At 37.8% G+C, this 18,469-nt stretch overlaps 2 protein-coding genes across 2 annotated transcripts in view; both read right to left on the bottom strand.

The window, feature by feature from the left end:
• Positions 1–8,570, bottom strand: part of nckap5l (NCK-associated protein 5-like) — a 47,730-nt gene extending 39,160 nt beyond the window's left edge. The window contains exon 1 of the mRNA XM_007566885.2: positions 8,439–8,570. The gene's annotated coding sequence lies outside the window, so the exon portion shown is untranslated. The remainder of the gene's footprint in view (positions 1–8,438) is intronic.
• A 2,107-nt stretch (positions 8,571–10,677) lies between these two features.
• kansl2 (KAT8 regulatory NSL complex subunit 2) lies at positions 10,678–18,460 on the bottom strand. The gene is made up of 10 exons (XM_007566884.2): positions 18,355–18,460; positions 16,956–17,213; positions 16,689–16,861; positions 15,864–15,978; positions 15,509–15,672; positions 15,259–15,422; positions 14,227–14,323; positions 13,066–13,319; positions 12,051–12,263; positions 10,678–10,906 (listed from the first exon to the last, which is right to left on the bottom strand). Exons 2-10 carry the CDS (start codon positions 17,204–17,206, stop codon positions 10,817–10,819), a joined length of 1,521 nt encoding a protein of 506 aa, XP_007566946.1. The 5' UTR covers positions 17,207–17,213; positions 18,355–18,460; the 3' UTR covers positions 10,678–10,816.
• Between the last annotated feature and the right edge of the window lie 9 nt (positions 18,461–18,469).

Raw genomic sequence — 18,469 nt, 5'->3', positions numbered from 1 at the left:
ACAACGTGTTGAGTAACTTGTGGTTACCTAGCAACAACGTGTTGACTAACTTGTGGTTACCTAGCAACAACGTGTTGAGTAACTTGTGGTTACCTAGCAACAACGTGTTGAGCGACTTGCGCAGCAGCAGTTTTGCACTTTGCCTCGTAACTGTTTAAAATGGCGTGGAGTGAAAACTGAAGATAAAAGGAAAAGTCACACCACCAGTTTGATAGTATTTCATATTTAAAACAAAAAATCAATCAATAATTAACGATATCAACTAATATGACACAATTATATTGTGATACGATTTTTTAGCTCTATTTTGTAACCAGTTTTTAGGATTTGTAGTGGCTGTTGCACCTTTTTCTACCACATTTTTTCCTTCCTCTCAACTTTTTATGAATACAGTATTTAACATTTTCACAATATTCAAATTTTCTGAGACACTGAATTTGTTTTTTTTATTATCTGCAATCAAAATTAAAAGAATAAAAGCGTCAAAAATAAAAAAAAATCTGTGTAAAAACCTATACATTAGTTTTTCTCTGTAAAATAAGCTAATTATTTTTCACAATGTTCTAATTTTCTGAGCTGCACTTTTAGCTGTGCATATTCTCCATCTTGTACAACTGTTTCTCCTCCATAATCAGAAGTCAAATACCTCAAGTAGTTGGAGGCTGCATGAGAAAATGCAACCTGGAATAACAAACTGTGGAATGTTCTCCGCTGCAGAGGAAACAGAAACGGCGCATGGCTTCGGGACGCGTTGGCAGATAAATTACCACCGACACCTGACCAGCTTTCACCTGTATCTGTATAATCCTTTCACCAGACACAGCTGGGATTAAACAGAATCACAGGCAGCTTCATCATGGGAGCTGCACAGCAAAATATTCTGCATCAGCAGCTGCGCTTCCTTTGGCCATAAAACTGCGCAAATTGGAAATACGAAAGTAAATTTGCTTAATGGAAACACGACAAGTTTAAAAAGGTTTTTGATAAAAAGTTTTTGCGCTAGGTTGAGGTGTTTTTTCGGCCATTTCCAAATTTCACAAAACTGCATTGGAAACATTTTAAACGAGTCACGTGATCAACAATAGGAAGTTACTACTGGGAGAAATGTCAAAGAAGATAACAGGAAGCCAGATTGTAGTTTGCAGAAGCACACAAGAATAAACACTTCATTTCTGGAGAAATGTTTTGTGGTTTGATGAAACTAAAGAGAAAAATTACAAATATGTTTAAGGAAAACTAAGTAAATTACCAAACTCATACAGTTCAAAGGAAATCCAACTAAATACTGGCCAAATATATGTAAACTTCAAATTAATAAATTAAAATCTGACATCTTTCCTCATTTTTGTTACTTTTAGTAAGTAGAAGTAATTTTGGTAGTTTATCTGATTTAACTTCAGGCAGTGAAGAAAAACAGTTTGATCTGTCTTTGCTTTCGGTGGATGTAAACTTCTGGTTCCAGCTGCATTTTTTGATGCAGTTATTTGCTCTTCTCATTTACCTCCCCACCTGAAAAACACTCCATACTTTTCCAGATTATTTGTTTTCAAATCACTCTGGTGGCATCTTTAAAATGCATTTCATTTAAACGTTTTTCTCTTTCATTTTCGATTTCCTGGTTAATTTACAACAATTAAGATTTTATTGGTTGGTTCTTGACAGAAAATCCAACACAATTGACCATAAACCCAGACTTCTTGTCCTGGCATTGTTATGATACGCCTATGTTAGGGGACACATCATGTCTTGCAAAGTTACAAGAACTGTTTAAGAATTTTCTCTTGAGGAATGAACCTTTTTGCAACTCTTGTAAATACTTTAACGAGCTAAACGAGTTAACGGGACCAGCATCCAAATTAAACACTTGGTCTGTGCCACGTTTCCTTTCTAATAAAGTCTCAGAAGTGAATGTGGCGTCTACGCGAACCGCCCGATACAAGATGTGGGACAGAAATGCCTTCAGAACATCTGTGAACAATTACAGGCGAACAGAGAGAAAGAGAGAGAGAGCAAGCCGGCACTCATGCTGCCCATTCCGCTTCAGTAAGTTGTTGGCATGACTTCTCGTGATGTAATGCTGCAAAGCTTGGAAACGCTATCTCAAAAGTTGCACTGCGACTGGGCACTTGGAGAAACTTCAATCGGCACCAAACACGGGCGGCACAGACCCAAAACGTCACACCGCGAGCCCAGAGTGGAACCACATTTATCCACACACACCAACCCCCAACGCCGTGTTCAGGCTCTGCATGCTCCTCACTCAGTACCGCCGCTTTTCAGCTCTGGATTTCAGGTCTGACAGATAAATTCAGAAATAATATTATCCCAGTTATTCCACAGCAGAAAGGTAGATTGCAAATGTTGACCCAGGAAAGTAATTTGGCGTTTCCATGCTAGCAGCTGCTGATAAGCTGCAAGTTTAAGCTGAAAGAAATACAAACAAATAAAGGCGGTCTGGTTCAAAAAGTAATTTTATTGAGGGAAAACTTCTTATTCTTAAACTAAGTGGACACAAGTGTACAAATTGATATATTTAATTATATTTCTGTGGCCAAAACCCAAAAACGTCGCAATAATTCAATTAATTGGACGATAATTAAAATGAATTTCTATTTCAATAACGTTTTTCTCTTTCCTCTCTTTCTACCAAACACTGGATGGCAAAAGTTGTTTCTGAAGGATCATTTTGTTTACAGAGACGTCATAGTTAATTTTATTTGTTGTTTCGGTTGTTTTGTTTATTCATTTTGGATTATTTAAAATGTCGTCCAGTTCCAGTGCTAAATGGTCATTAGATTTGAAAGTTTATTGATCTTTGAGATTATTATGCCCTTATTATCATTATATTACTTTAAAATGGTTTCAAAACAACAACATTATCGTTTATCGCAGTAACTTCTGGAACAATTTATCATCCAGAAAAATTTGATATGACATGGCTAGTAGTGCATAAATAAAAATAATGGCCTTTTAAATGCTTTTCTTAGATTGTAAGTCATTTGAAAGCAGACTTTTTGAAAAAACACAAACTTTTAGACGAAGGCCTTCAGAAAACATAATTTTATGACCATATATGGAGAGATGATGCATCATCAGCAGAGAGCAACGAGCCAACAGGTGTAAACAGAAAATGAATCGTTTTTCTCTGTAGTGGTTGTCACACTTCTGCTAATCTGAGAATGTGCTAACCGCGAGGCTAATTTCTCCTTTCGCTAACTTTGAAAGCATGTAGCTTCTTCTTCCAACTACTTCAAGAATTGCTAACAGTCAAGAACCAAAACTTCATATTGTCAAATGTTTTTCAACTTTAAGTTTACAAAACACCCAAGTAAATTAGCACTTTACTTAGCTAGGAGCTAAATAAATGTTTTCAAAGTTCGCAAAAGTGCTAAAGGAGTTAGCTCCACTGAGGTAGGAGTTAGCTAACTAGCCATTAGCCGTAGATTACACATCCATCTTGTAGTAATTTCATGCAGGTCAGCTCAAAGACCTGCTTGGCTAATGGTTATGATGCTAATGGTTGTGATGCTAATGCTAGCACAGAGGATTCTGTGCATCCTTGACCAGATAAACTTGGTCTTCATCTTAAAAAGTAGATTTTTACCTTCAATACATCATCAAATGTTATTTTATCTGTATCAAGCTAAAAATAAATGTAAATATAACACGATTTATTACAATCTTCTTGAACTAGACACAGAAACAAAGCCCACAACTCTAAAATGCATCATAAATAAAGATTTCCAAAAGTCTAAAATGATAGAATTGTGTTTTCTTCTTCTGGTTACGCTTCAATCCAATGTTTCACTTTTGTTCAGTGCCACCTCAAAACGACTATTTCAATCATAAATATGTCATCAACTTGTGAATCATTTTGCTGAATCAAAGGGAAAAGTTACATTTTGCCTTCCACTGCTAACTGGCAACACAATCTGCAGAGCATCATCATCAAAAAGAGAAGAAAATACCAAAGTTTCCCATTTATGCTGCATCATTATCGCTTTTATTTGCTTTTATCGGTCAGACAGGAATGCAATAGAGTCACAGAAGAAGAATTTAGGTTTATATTATAGATAAAACAAATCAGGCTCAAACAACAAGGTCTTTGTTTAAAATGAGCCTTTTTTTAAAATGTGGTCTTTGCAGATGTCGTACATGATAGACAGTGTTTATCAGAAGGTGCCAAAAGCAGCAAACTGCAACACTAAATCAGCATAAAATCTAGAAAAGAAAAGCATTAGGATGAGGATAAAGCAGCCTGCAAACACTAAAAAATTCATCGAACGTTTCAGCAGATCTTCAGTGAAAGCTAAATATTTTACAGCCCAAATTCTTCCCAGTCATTCCACCCTCGTTTCTTCTGAAGTCAAGCTCACTCTTTGTTCAGAAAAAAAACAACAAAAAAACCAGGAAAACGACAAGACAATGAAAACAGCATGAGCACATCTCTGGCCTCCAACCAGCAGTGCCAAGATCATTAAGCTCCAAACGAAAACAGACTCTTTGATAACGCCGCAACTATTTCATAGAGGTCTTAAACCCCAGTTTAATCTCTGATTGGCCCAGATATTATTGGCATTATTAACACATGTGCTGGTGGTGATAAAAACACTTTATGAAGTGAAAACAAACAAGGAACAATCCGCTCCTCGTGACAGGGAACCATTGAGAAAACGTGCCGTCCTGATTAAAGAAAAGCAGCATTGTTAAAGCACAAAGCAGAACCACAGACCCAGTCAGACTGAGATGCTGGTCCGTTTTCTCATCCCTGCTCTCCTTCTGATAAAATCCTGATGTTTACAAGTTGAGCTTCGATTTTCAATTCTTATAGACCTTAAAGGTTCACTTGTTTCTGCATAGACGAAAAAGTACCAACTGCTGAAATCAGGATACCCTGGATGTCAAACCAACAACAGCTGAACGCTGAATAACTTTAGTTGCATTTTCCAGACTTCTCAAAGCTGAAGTATGTGACTTTTATAAAGAATATGATTTTTGGGGGGTCACGTGACCCAGAACCGGAATGGCAGCTCGGTGAATAGCTCCGAGGACAATGTTCGAAATTTCCTTTTTAAAATGTAATGTTTACTATTACATTTTAGTGTAATAGTAAACTAAATAATCTGATATGGAAATATGGAAAATATCAGAATTACAAGCTGGAATGTCAGAGGAATAAAAAAACTAAATTGAAACAAGTAATAGACCGATTAAACTATTTGAAATCTAAAATGGTTTTCCTACAAGAATCTCATTTGATGGAGCCAGAAATGCATCAGATAACCAAAAGATGGCAGGGTCAGGTGTACCACTCTTCCTTCACTAGTCACGCCAGAGGAGTTATTATTCTTATACACAAGTCAATACCATTTCAAACTATAAGGACAATCAGAGATATATTATTGTGCAGGGACATATATCAACATTAAAACTAAATTTGATAAACATTTATGGACCTAACAATGATAACCCATCCTTCTATGAAAATGTATTCTTAACCTTGTCAACCCTGGAGGGACTTTATATAATAGGAGGAGACTTTAATTGCACCCTAAACCCAAGTCTGGATAAATCTACTCAAATTGATACCAGTCATACACAAACCAGGAAAATACTTCTTAACTATATAAAAGATTTAAGAATAAATGAAGTATGGAGAACAAGGAATCCAAATAACAGGGAATTTTCATGTTATTCAAGTACATACCAATCCCATTCACGTATTGATTATTTTCAATCTCTGTGGAGTTACTGCCTCAGGTGGAGAACTGACGGTATAATAGTATTGTAATCAGTGATCATGCTGCAGTATCCCTGGAAATTAAAGTAAATAAGACTGATCAAGGGGTGAAACGATGGAGGATGCAGACACTTTGCTTAAAGACTCAAAATTTGTTACATTCATAGAAACCTGCATTGACAAATATTTTGAAATGAATAAAGACGAAACCACAGCTAGTATTAGATGGGAAGCCTTTAAAGCCTATATTAGAGGAGAAATTATCAGCTATAGCAGCAACAAAAATAAACAATATAACCAAGAATTAAAATCATTAGAGAGACAAATTAAATCCAGCGAAGCAGAACTTTATCAGAGCAATGATCCTACAAAATTACACAAACTTATTGTTTTAAGAACCAAATATGATAAATCAACGACAGAGAAAGTGGCAAAAACTTTAATGTGGACAAAACAAGCATTTTATGATCAAGGAGAAAAGGCCGGTAAATTATTGGCTTGGAGGATAAAACGGATTCAAGCGGAAAGAGCAATTGACAGCATAAAATCCAAATCGGACATTTTAACCACAGACCCTTCAGAAATAAATGAAATTTTTAGAGAATACTACAAAACCTTGTATGAATCTGAATACTCTGGAATCAAAGAATCACAAACTGCATTTATAAATCAATTAAAATTCAAAACCCTTTTGGAGGAAGAGAAAACTACTCTTGATAGCCCTTTAACAATAGAAGACCTATCTGAAGCAATAGACAACATGAATAGCGGTAAAACGCCATGTCCTGATGGACTCCCAATAGGATTTTATAAAACATTTAAAAATAAATTAATCCCACCACTTCTCAATATGTATGAAGAATCATATAAAGCTGGAATACTCCCGGACTCACTGAGATTAGCTACAATAACTCTTCTACTAAAACCAAACAAACCACCGACTGAATGCTCCTCATATAGAGGAATCAGTCTCATGGGATGTGATACAAAGATTTTGTGTAAAGCTCCATCTAGGAGATTAGATAAATACCTAACCAATTTAATAATAGATGATCAGCAAGGATTTATAAAAACAAGACAAGGAAAATTACCCAAACTGTGGAGCGTTTAGCTGAGTCGGGCCGCGCTGCTATGTGCTAACATCTGGGTTTCCATCAAAGTTTTTTAGGTTTTGTATTAGAAAATGCTGATGGAAATTGCAAAGTTCAAAATATCTTCCTCATTTTTCAAAAAATAAAACTACACTTGCTTGAGGCAGTTTTTGGTTTTTCAGAAAAAGAGTTGATGCAGTAAAGGAGAGACAGAAACATTTTCCGAATAATTTCTGACGTAGTAGATCTGTGCCTTACCATAGGAACAAAACTCAGAAAAATATATAAGTCCGGGTTTCTAAGTCGTTTCTGTGTCGTCCACATTTGCAACCTCTACTTCCTGTTTATTACAGCCAAATGTAGCGTCAACATCTGACAAAACTACTGTTAGCCTGACTGATTCGCTCCAAACTAGTAGATGGAAAAACAACACATTTTCTTTATTTTTTATTTTTTGCAACATTTTTAAGATTTGCATGACAGCTGGACACAAATAAAACCATCAATGGTGACAACGTTTGTGACAATAAATACTACTTCCTTTTCAGGTAACTGTATCCGTGTCGCAGCAATCAGTCCCATAAAACACAAATGCTGCTGTTGACAAACATTCCCTTTTATAATATGGTTTTTTATGAAGCCAGTCACATAAAAAGGTGATTTATATCATCAAACTGACTTGAATTTAATAATATTTTCACATTCACTGATATTTTAATAGAGCAAAAAGTAGAAAAAATGGGAACATTAATAATTTAGACAGTTTGGGGGAGTATTAAACAATTAAGAGGAAGTTATATTGACAACAATAATTAAAAATTCTTAACGTAGTAAGAAATTTATCAAAATAAATGATAAACAAGACAACACATTTTTCCATCCTGAAGCATGATTTTAAAGAGACTTTATATGCATATTTTTAAATTTAAGAAAAGATGTGGCAACATTTATTCATTCATCCAATCTTATTCTGGTGCCCCCCTTTCTGACCGCCCCCTTTTAAACCCTCCTGGAAGCACCCCTGCACACAAGGGAAGTGACATTTTTAGTTTTCTTTCTTCATAGAAATTATTCAATATCTAAACTCATTAATCCATTATCAGATGAGCTATTATCGCTTGTTATTAATGTATTACTTCTGATTGTGGAGCATCACTGCTTTCAAAGAGGCGCAGCTGATTTCCATCATAAATAAGCTGCAGGATGAAACCAGAGCCGCACACACCAGTTCCTTCTCTGGGTTCCTCTTTCTGGGTTTCGAGGCTAAATAAAACCCTACATCTCAGTCCTAAACGCGGATTAAACCCACATTTGCTTTAGAGGTAGAAGTGTTGGTAAAATGGTTGTATTTTCTCTTTAAGGACGGGCCCTGCAGACCCAAACACTGCGCCGAAACGAGTCCCCTCCGACGGGGAGAGAGAGCTGAAACGCCCTGAAGCTTCTTCCACAAACAGCAACAAAACGCTTAGAATTAAACATCCATCATGAAACATTAGAACCGACCAGAGCTTCGCTTCACACGGTGCTGTTACGGTATTCCTGCAAAATCTCGGCCGGCGAGCGAGCATTTCGCCACACAGAAAGTGCGTTTTTCATTTTGCGCTCACCTCATCCGGTAGAAGCGCGTCTCCTCCGGATCATGGCTGATAAGGATGAAAAAACCTCCAAATGTTTGGCGTTTATAAGCGGCTTGTGCTCATTGTCGCAGCGGCGGCTCCAATGCAGCCAGCGGCCGCTGTCCCCTCCTCTGCCTCGGCGTTGTGTTCTGTGTTTGGGTCGGAGGAAAAGTGATGTCATTGCATGAAAACGGCCGAACCCGCCCCATTTTTTTCCCCTTTTCTTTTTTCTTTTTTTTTTTTGAGGTGGCTCCAAGAAGTTGAGCTTTACTGTAAACCTAGAAACTATAACTGGGTCAGAACCAGAGGTGGGCAGAGAACTGTACTCCAGTAAAAGTAGCACAACATGTTTTTACTCAAGTAAGAGTAAAAAGTATTTGGTAAAATGTCTACTGAGTAAAGTACTGAGTAACTCGTCATCATTGCATCCAAAACCAAACATGCATCAACCAAAGAAACTGTCAAATTGTCTAGAACTACCAGAACTAACATGCTGCCACCAGGAACGGCGATATTCTAGAACTTTGCAGTAAATGTGTCCAAAATGAGCGTAAAGACGAACATTCTCAAATGTTTTTTTTGTTTTTGAACAGGGGAAAAAACTAAAAATATTTCCCCCTTTGTCTCATTGGGCAGTTTTAACTTCTAATTCACAGGTGGAGTTCCTCAAGGCGCTTTTATCGGTCCACTTTTCTTCATATCGACACATTTCCCCAAACTGAGACGAGGGTTTATTTCAGGTGATTAACAGTTTTACACTCACTGACCAATTTATTAGGTACATCTTCAAGGTCTCACCAGGTGTAAGACATCAACCACTGAATGCAATTACCCTCTTACAAATTTACTGCATCCAACCAGTCTTTACATTTTAAAATTAAGAAAAAATGATGCAGAAAACACAGAATGGCGCCATGTTTGTTACAGGAAAACAGGAAACTGGAGTTCTGAAATGCATCCTCTCTGGAAGCCGGTTATGAAAACGATCGTTTCTGGTGAAACTTCTGCGGATCCACCCGCAGACGAAACCTAAGACTGTAACCAAAATGGAGAAATGTTGTCATGACGATGTGCTGAAGGCGGAGTCCCAAAAAGAGCAGGAGCTTCTTAAAGAGACAGAGGCCCAATTTTAAAACATCAAATTTCTTTTACATTTGATAGCTGCAGCATTTTTACAACTGGAGCCAACAGTTACTTGATTGCACTATAAAACTGCACACATGGAGGAGATTTAGGAGTCTTTATAGACCCTCTGGTCTGGGAATACATCGAGATCCTCTATGAGCAGTAAAAGTTTGGGTTTCCCTCCTGGATCTGGAAGAAGTTTGAGAAATTGATGGAAAAAGGTCTAAAAATTCTCTTCTCGCGTTTCAGGATCCAGTAGGAACCCTAGTTCCATAGCATTAGTTTCCCAGAGTGAACTGAATGCAACACGCAGCTCATTGTTGGAACTAAACAAGTCTACAGTATCTCACAATCTGGGGAGGAATTTTACAGGGCACTTAGCTGAAATCTCCTTAACGAGAAACAGCTTAATCAAATATTCTCCCAGTTTAATCTACCAGATTTAGTTTAGCTGCATAGTTGGACATCTTATAAAAGCTTAGCAGGACTAAAACAATGAAAAAAATGGATTTTGAGGCACCTGTTAGGAACATTAGCTTAGCAAAACTTTGATTATAATAATACAAACAATTACCAATAAAAAAATGGATTTTGAGGCACCTATTAGGAACAATAGCAAAACTTTGATTATAATACAAACAATTACTAATAAAAGTTTTTTTACTGGTATAAAAAACTCAGGGGCAAAAATTATAAACTTTCAATAAAAAAATCTAAAGTGATTTTGTTGTGAATATTTTCTTTTTGCCTGTTAAGCAACAATTAACATGTAATAATTTAATTAAAAGGTGAATTAAAAAGTTGAAAATATCATTTGTAGTTTATTTCCAGCAACAGATACGAAAACTGTCTTGACCAACCATGTGACTAAATCTGTTTTTTAGTAAAATATTGCTGGAGATTTGTGGCCCTACTTACAATAAATTACAAATCTCAACACAATAACAGAAAAACACTTGATTTGCACCTAAAATTTTCCATTTAAGACATAAATTGGTCATTAAAAAAACCTTTCAGAACTACTCTACGGGCCACAAACGGCCCCCGAGCCGCCCTTTGAGCCCCCCTGCACTAAAGCAAAGACAAATACAACCAGCTGACAGCGTTTTGTTCCTCTGTCACCTTTTATTACAACAAACAAACACTTGAGTACCGCCAGGTATTTCAGTAGATCAGAAGATTACCAATTCACAGAACCAAATTATCTGGAACCAAAAGTAGCAGAAAAATAAAAAGCCCTCGGTTCATCGCGGAGCGTCGCCGGCTGCCAGGTCCAGGTCTTGGGCCGAGCTGTCGGTGGCGTCTTCTTCTCCTCCACCTACATCTGACACCACCTGAGGAAAGACACCAGAAATAAATTAAAGCTTTTTCTACGAGAGGTCGGCCATTAAAAATCCACAGCAGTAGCGGTTCTTCTAGCCGCTTTGTGTCATGAGACAAACTGAGAATCAAAACTTTCACGAGAACTGAAACGTGACATTTATGTTAACTAAAACATAAGTTGGTGTTTTTCTGCTCTGGTTGTGCGACTTTAATAAGTTTGGTTCCTCAAGTCAAACACAGCATTTAAGTTATTTTAGCTAGCCATTAAAAATCCCCATTTTTAAGACAAACCTCTACATGTCGACACATTTCCCTTTAAAAGAAGAGCTGATGATCAGCAACAACAACTCTTGGATTTTATGTCCTGAAGTAAATATAAAAGTAACATATGGCAGAGTAACCTTAAAACATTCAGTCAAAACAGCAGGAAAAAAAAACAACAAAAAAACAACTAGACTTCAAATTACTAAGACAAAAAAACTAAGCAGAGTTTCTAGATTATCCAGTTAATCTTAGTCATCTTTAAATGCTCATTCAGTTTCAAATAGATATGCTTCTTTTGCATTATTTTTCTTTCAGGTAAGGAAAATGTTTTTTCCCCCATTTTAGTTTTCATAAACAATATTAACCTTAAAGGCAAAAGCTTAAACACTTTAGGTCCAGGATGTGTGTGGCCTGCAGAGACATTTGTGGTCCTTTTCCTGACATGACTATGGTATCATTATAAATTTTAAAGTCAGCCATCATTGCCTTGAATAACATTTTTAGTAGTTTTAAATTATTGTTATGCAAAAAAAAAAAACAGGGTGGGGGTTATCTATACTATATTTATTACATAAAACTTAAATAACTAGAAACAGGAATGTACATTTTTATTTTTGGCAACAGTTATAAAACTAAAAGCTTTCTTCCAAACACCAACTTTATGGTCAGAGAATGACTTGATATAATTATAGTCTGATGTGTGTGAAACATAAATGTCAAAGCTCTAAAACAGGAACAAAGTCATTTTGTTCATTCAAATATGAAATTAAATGGTCAAAAATAATTAACTACTTCAAAATCCATTTGTCTCTTTGACTAAGATCAAATCTAGTCCTTATGAGGAATCACAGAGGAGTCCAGATGGTTTTCACTGTTGAGCCTCAAACTGACCTGATCATCCATGATGGCGTCCACGTCTCTTTCTGAAAGCTCGTGTCCCGAGGTGTCCAGGTCCACCTGGTCCGGGTCTGGGTCCTCTCCGGTCAGGATGTCCATCGGAGCCTCGGCGATGGCTCTGATGGTCTGGTCCTCCAGGGCCAGGGCCGTGTCAAACTGCAGGGGGGACGGGGGGCCCTGCATGCCGTCCCCTTCCACATCCAGGTCCTGCAAAACACACAGGAGCGCGTCAAGAAGACATAATCAATAAAAGAGGTTCAAAAATTTACCATCAATGAGCTGAAATGACTCGTTTTAATAATTATAGTTAAGCTTGTCACGATAAAGTTATGATAAACGATAATATTGTTGTTTTGAGACGATATTTAAGTAAAAATGATAGTAAAGGCATAATAAAGCAAGAACATCCTCAAAGCTTAATAAACTTAAAATTCTTATGAACATTTAACACTGGAACTGGAAGACATTTTAAATATTCAGAATAAACAAACAACAGAAATGACACATAAAATAAATTATGGAGTCTCTCAAAAAAAAAGGGTCTAGTTGAGGTCAAAGCACCAGATGGAAAACCCATCATCCAGTTCTTGGTAGGAAGAAAGAAAAAATAATAAATGATGCAAATGGAAATGATTGAGCTTGTTTTAATTTATTGTGCGATTAACTGATTAACTGCGACAGGCTTAATTTTCCCTATTTTATGTTTAAGGAAATGTCCAATTAAAACAAGTTAGCTGCTGCGCCATGCTGCAGGCACCAAGTGTCAAAGATGGATTAACTGCAAACAATGTAGCTCAATTCGACACCTCAGCGTCGCCCCCTGCTGCTTAAAAAGGGAATCAACTCTAGACCTGCCAAGGATTTATGCCAACTCATTCAATTTGATACATTAAATGCCAAACTAATTTTATTAATGGTTAGTTTGTCATTGTTTTGGTTTGTGAAACGATTCTGTTAGCAGCAGACGTTTGTGTCATGGTGGGTGCGTATCGGCAGAGGTCAGACGTACGTCGCTGAACTCCAGTGGGAGGCTCTCTGTGGGCTGCAGCTCTGCCGCGCTCAGGTACATGTCCTTGCTGGACGGGGTGAAGTGCTCCTGCGGCGGTGGCTCCTGCTCCGGCTGGTACATGGGCGGCGGCAGGGTGAGGTGCAGCGGGCACCGGGGGTCGTCCGACTGACCCATGTGGACGGTCCGGTCGCAGGGAGCGTCTTTCAGCCCCGGGCAGATTTTAAAAAGCACCTGGTTGCTGTCCTGGCAGATGTCTGAGCAGCGACTTGTTAAGGAAACTTAGAAGGAATTCACACAGAAACACGATTAAAAACCCAGAAAAAAGCGGAAAAATACACAAAACTGCAAACCTATAGACTATGATGTGATGTGGAGATAAGTTTATGTTAAATTTTAAAACTTTTATAGCACCACTTTGGAGATAAAAACAACACAAATGAACAAAAGAAGATAGTTTTAATTCTCCATAATGAGATACTTTTAATCTTACCGTTTTTAAAATAAAAAAATAGGAATAATTTCAGTAATTTTAATTAACCTAAAACAAGAAAAGTTTGATTTGATTAACTTTAGACAGTGAAAAAAAGTTTGGTGTTTATACCGTCTTTAACGACTGAGGATTAAAACGACTTTTTTCTTGCAATTTCAAAACATTCTTTTGGTAAAATTGCTTCATTATTGACCTAGTATTATGATTATATTCTCATAATTAAATAAGGATTTATGTAGTTTGGCTCTAATATTCTATCATCCAACTCCCAAAAGGGATGACTGAAATAAAATCCACTCTTTGAAAATATTTTCTGTTATTTGTAATTTTTTTATTATTATAATTTTTTTTTTTAGAAGAAAAAGCAAAAGGTAAAAAAAAAATCTGGAAATGGAATAAAGAGCCACATCGCCGAGCTCTAGACTTGATTGTTCCTTCCAACTGAATTGATTTAGTCCCTGTAAATCTGGAGAAAATCAACAGACCACGGGAAGGTTTTACTTTGGGCTCCTTTTAGAGAAAACTAACAGCTACTGCAAGCTGCTGCTTTTGATCCGAGCCGAAGCAGAAACGAAAGGCAGACGAAGGGTTAATTAATTCAAAACCCACAACAACAACAACAACAACAACAACTCCACTGTGTGACTCAACATAAGAAGAGCGAAGGATACGAGAGAGGCAGTGTCTGGCCACCGGGAGGCAGGGGTTGGTGCATCTCACTCCATCAACGAAGGCCATGCAGATTTCACCCACGGCTCTCATGTGGAGCTGCAGCGCAAAACAGGAAATATCAGGAGAAAGAAATGCAACAATTAAGGAAAAAGGTACCAGAAAAATGATTGATGTGGTTCAGTTGGAGCTGTTAGCATGAGTGCTGAGTGGTGGACAGAAACCACTGAAAACCTGCCCAACAATAAACGAAGCTGCAACACTTTAAATGAGTAAAACAGTCCAATTTTTCTGATGGAAACAGATTTGTGACTTATGGTAGAAACAAAACGCAACAAGGGTTTTTTCTCATTAAAAGAGAGGAGTCCACTTTGTAAATATTGAAAAGTCTCGACGAGGCCCGTCGCAATAACAAATGATCCTGGACCAGAAACTGTCTCAGGAGTTATTGCAATAAACAATAATGTTGTTTTGAGACCATTTTGAAGTAATATAATGCAAGAACACATTCTCAAAGATCACTAAACTTTAAATATTCATGAACATTTAACACTGGAACTGGAAGACATTTTAAATATCCAAAACAACAAATAAAGTGAATTATTAAGCCTCTAAACTGGTCTATAAGGGCCAGTAGAGCCCAAAGCATCAGACTGAAGACTTTTATCACCCAGTTTTTGGTAGAAAGAGAGAAAAGAGAAAAAAATGATAAATCATGTGAGCAGAAATTATTGAATTTGTTTTGATTTATCACGCGATTAATTGATTTAGTGATTATTGCAACAGGCCTGCAAATAATACTATATTGATATTGTGAGCTGAGCAATAAAAACAAGATTTAGGTCACATTTATTAAAAAGTGAATAGCCAAGTTTAATAAGTTCATTGATAGCAGATCTGGGGGCATCAAAGCCTGCTGGATGGATGTGGTTCTCAAAGAGAGAATACAAAAGTCTGGTACTGAATACTTTGTGTTGTAACCGACACTTTCTATAGTAAGACTTTAATGAATCCTTTCATGATGCTTTATTCACCTGAGAGGCTCCCTCTGTCACCGCCTGCCTCCTCTCCCGGAGCTGCCGGTGCAGCAGGGCTTCCACTCCGTACCGGCGGCGGTATCGACGCAGAGCTTTCAGCTTCTTCAGGTTCTCCCGCTCCTTCATGGACAGACCTTCAGGTCCCGTTAACAGACTGCTTCCTGAACCAAAAGCACAAATCGTGTTACAGAACTCTATGGGAACAGATCTCATCTAATGCTTTCTGGCTGCAGGTAGTTGTACTTACCTAAGGTTTCATGCTCCAGTTTACGGTTTTGCAGGTATCGGCGTTTTTTCTCCTTCAGCAGATGCTGCAGGCGCTTAAACTGGTCGATGTACAGAGACTGCAGCCTGATGAGCTTTTCTCTGGTGATCAGAGCCACTTCCTCTGCTGTGTAAACCCCTGCATGTCTGCAAAGGTAATCGAAAAGAAATCTAAATGAGCACAGATATAATACGAGGATAACGTTAAATGCTTTTGTAAAATAAACGATAAGAAAGGATTCATAGGTCAGAACAGGAGTTCAAAATGTTAAACTTGTCAACTCTGCTACACATAAAACATTTAGGAGAAGAAAAGATGGCTGAACATTTCGTCGTACTTCAGAGGATCTTCATGATCGCTGTCAACACTGTCAGCCTCGCTGTCAGGATCTCCCCTCCAGGTCTGGTCCAACACCAGCGGGCCCTGCTCCTCTTCACTCAGACTTTCTTCATCTGCAACAGAAACAGAGATTAGATTAGAAACGATTGATTGTGATGAATCAATTATTGAAATAATCGCCAATTAAGTCAGTAATCGCCTAATCGTTAACTGGAGTATGCAGACAGAAAAAGGTAATCTGCTGAAAGAAATAACAACAGAAGAGAATATATAAACAATGTAAATATTGTGCATTTAAGATTAAACAAAGAAACTTCATCTGTAAATATTTTCTACCCAGAATTCCTCAGGTGGTAGTTTTAGCTTCACCAGGTTCAAATTCTTAAAAGAAAATCTATTTAAGAACTTTTTAAAATCCGATTTTTAATCTTTTAATCCAACACATTAGGTCAGCCCTACACAATAAAATAATAGAATAGTTTTTAATGATCAAGACTTCCCTAAAGGAATTATGTTATTGCCCTCTAGAAATAAAATGCTTATTTTGTCATTTAAAATTTTGATTTATTTATTTGCACATTTTAATGTTTTTCCAGGCTTAAGTGGTTAAATGAAAAATCTGCATAATTTGCCAATTTAGTTATCTGATTAATCATCTGAAGAGTTGAAAGAATAATCGATTACTAAACCAATTGTCAGCTCCAGCCATAAATTAGTTGAAAAAATACGCAGCATTCAGGTGCTGAACTAAAATGATGTTCAGGATCTAAAATAAACGTAAATCCTCTCACATTTAAGTTTGCTGTCAAGCCAAAGCTCTTACCCAGGATGCGGCTGGCCTCAGAGCGTCCTCCGTCTAGGCTGTGGGTCTCTGATCGGTTGAAGCAGCTAAGCTGGGACAGCAGAGCCTCCGGAGACGGACCTGAGGAAGCCTTCCTCATCTGAGCTCTCAGTGCCATCGCATTCCTACGAGCGTGCTCGGCACAGAACGTCACCCTGCAGCAGAAACATAAGGAAAAAACAGAAAAAGAAAAACGTGTTTGAATCGGTTAGTAGCTAGGAGGATGAATCTTGACCTTCCTCCACATACCCATCTTTCCTGTCGGCCTTCGGAGCAGCGTTTGGGCAGCGCTTGCCGTTCTTGGCGGAGACGTAGCTACAGTGTTTGTACGGGGCGTTCTTGTCCTCCAGGATGTGTTTGATGCAGAAGTCGAAGCCCTCGAGGCGAGGCTGGGTGCAGGGCCGCTGGGTGAAGGCGCAGGCCTGGGGCTCCTGCGGTCGGGCCGTCTGACTCACCCGGTTGCGACTCGAGGGCAAAACGTGTATTCTGATTCTGTTCATCTCAAATCTGGAAAGAAAAGGAAGAGAAGAGAATTCAATCTAAAATGGATACATTTTCTGATATTTTGTTATTGTGGATGATGATGCTGTGGGCAGGAAGGATCTCCAGTAGTAGTCAGTCTCGCAATGAGTCTGAAACAGCCTCTGACTGAAGACTGTCATACAGCAAAGGTCTCATAACTGTAATAAAATGCTAACAACTCAATTTCCAAAAAGCAGAGACAATATTTACCACCAACCTAAGCGCTATTAGGTAAGAAACTGAATTCCCTGATGGCTAATTTGCAAAAACTTTAAACTGTTTGAGAAACACAAGTTTAAGACAATAACTTTGTAACTAAATTCCTGAGATCTAAAACCACTTGAGCTTCTTGGCTTATGGGTTTATCTGAATTATTCCACTATCTATAACAACAAAAATCATGTGATAAGTTTTTCTTTTCTTGAGCCTGTCCTACAGTAAGTAGTATTACTGAGCCCGTTTCTCCCTGTTGAAAGGGAGTTAATCCTTTCAACTGTTGCCACATGCTTGCTTAGGAGGAGGAACTGCTGTCAAGATCACTGATTCCCAAACTTTCCAGACTCTGACACACAAAAACCTTTGAAACGGGTTAGTCAGCTCTCATATTTGTTATGAATGATAATGTAGTGTCATAAATATTATTTAAAGAATCTTAGACCTACAATAATATTAAAAATATAGATTTAAAATGCGTTCATCATAAGTGTAACAACGTACAGTTAGAAGTCGTTATTTTCTACAGTTTTAATACGCGGGTAAATGCCAGTTAACCTTTTACACATAAAATAAACGCAACTGTTAAACAAAAACAATAAAAGCCGCACTAATAATAACAATATCATTTTAATACTTTACATAACTGCTATACAGTGCGGTTTGATGGCTCCAACTCCGCGCTACAAGCTTTAACCCGCCTCTTTACACTGCGTCACTACTTCAGTTGAAGAGTCGCCATCTTTGTCTGGCTGGTAGCATCATCAGCTAACTGCTACGTTAAATAATTCTCATCAAAGACCACAGATTTATCAAACACGGCCAAAAATCAGCTGCCATACATTATATCGCTACAACATGTAGAAGCCATGCTCTGCACGAAGCCTCGTTTAGTAGTAGTAAAGCTGCTTACCCTCCTGTAGAGACGTCCGGACGGACGAAGAGTCCCAAACTACAATAACGCGACTTCTCCCCGGATTCCCTGATTACAGTCAATCTAGCCCCACCCGCTTGTAGCGCTGATTGGT

The sequence above is a fragment of the Poecilia formosa genome, unplaced genomic scaffold, assembly GCF_000485575.1.
Source record: "Poecilia formosa unplaced genomic scaffold, Poecilia_formosa-5.1.2 Scaffold200, whole genome shotgun sequence".
NCBI classification, from domain to species: Eukaryota; Metazoa; Chordata; class Actinopteri; order Cyprinodontiformes; family Poeciliidae; genus Poecilia; species Poecilia formosa.
Note: the sequence above shows the minus strand (reverse complement) of the source record. Positions and strands in the feature narration are given on the sequence as shown.

What these genes read in the sequence shown, in the direction of transcription:
- kansl2 (XM_007566884.2), bottom strand. Translation starts at nt 17,206, where the DNA reads ATGAACAGAATCAGAATACACGTTTTGCCCTCGAGTCGCAACCGGGTG. An exon ending in ACTGGAGCATGAAACCTTAG is followed by an intron (nt 15,423 to 15,508) that starts GTAAGTACAACT and finishes CTTTTGGTTCAG; the next exon opens with GAAGCAGTCTGTTAACGGGA. An exon ending in GGCCAGACACTGCCTCTCTC is followed by an intron (nt 13,320 to 14,226) that starts GTATCCTTCGCT and finishes GTCGCTGCTCAG; the next exon opens with ACATCTGCCAGGACAGCAAC.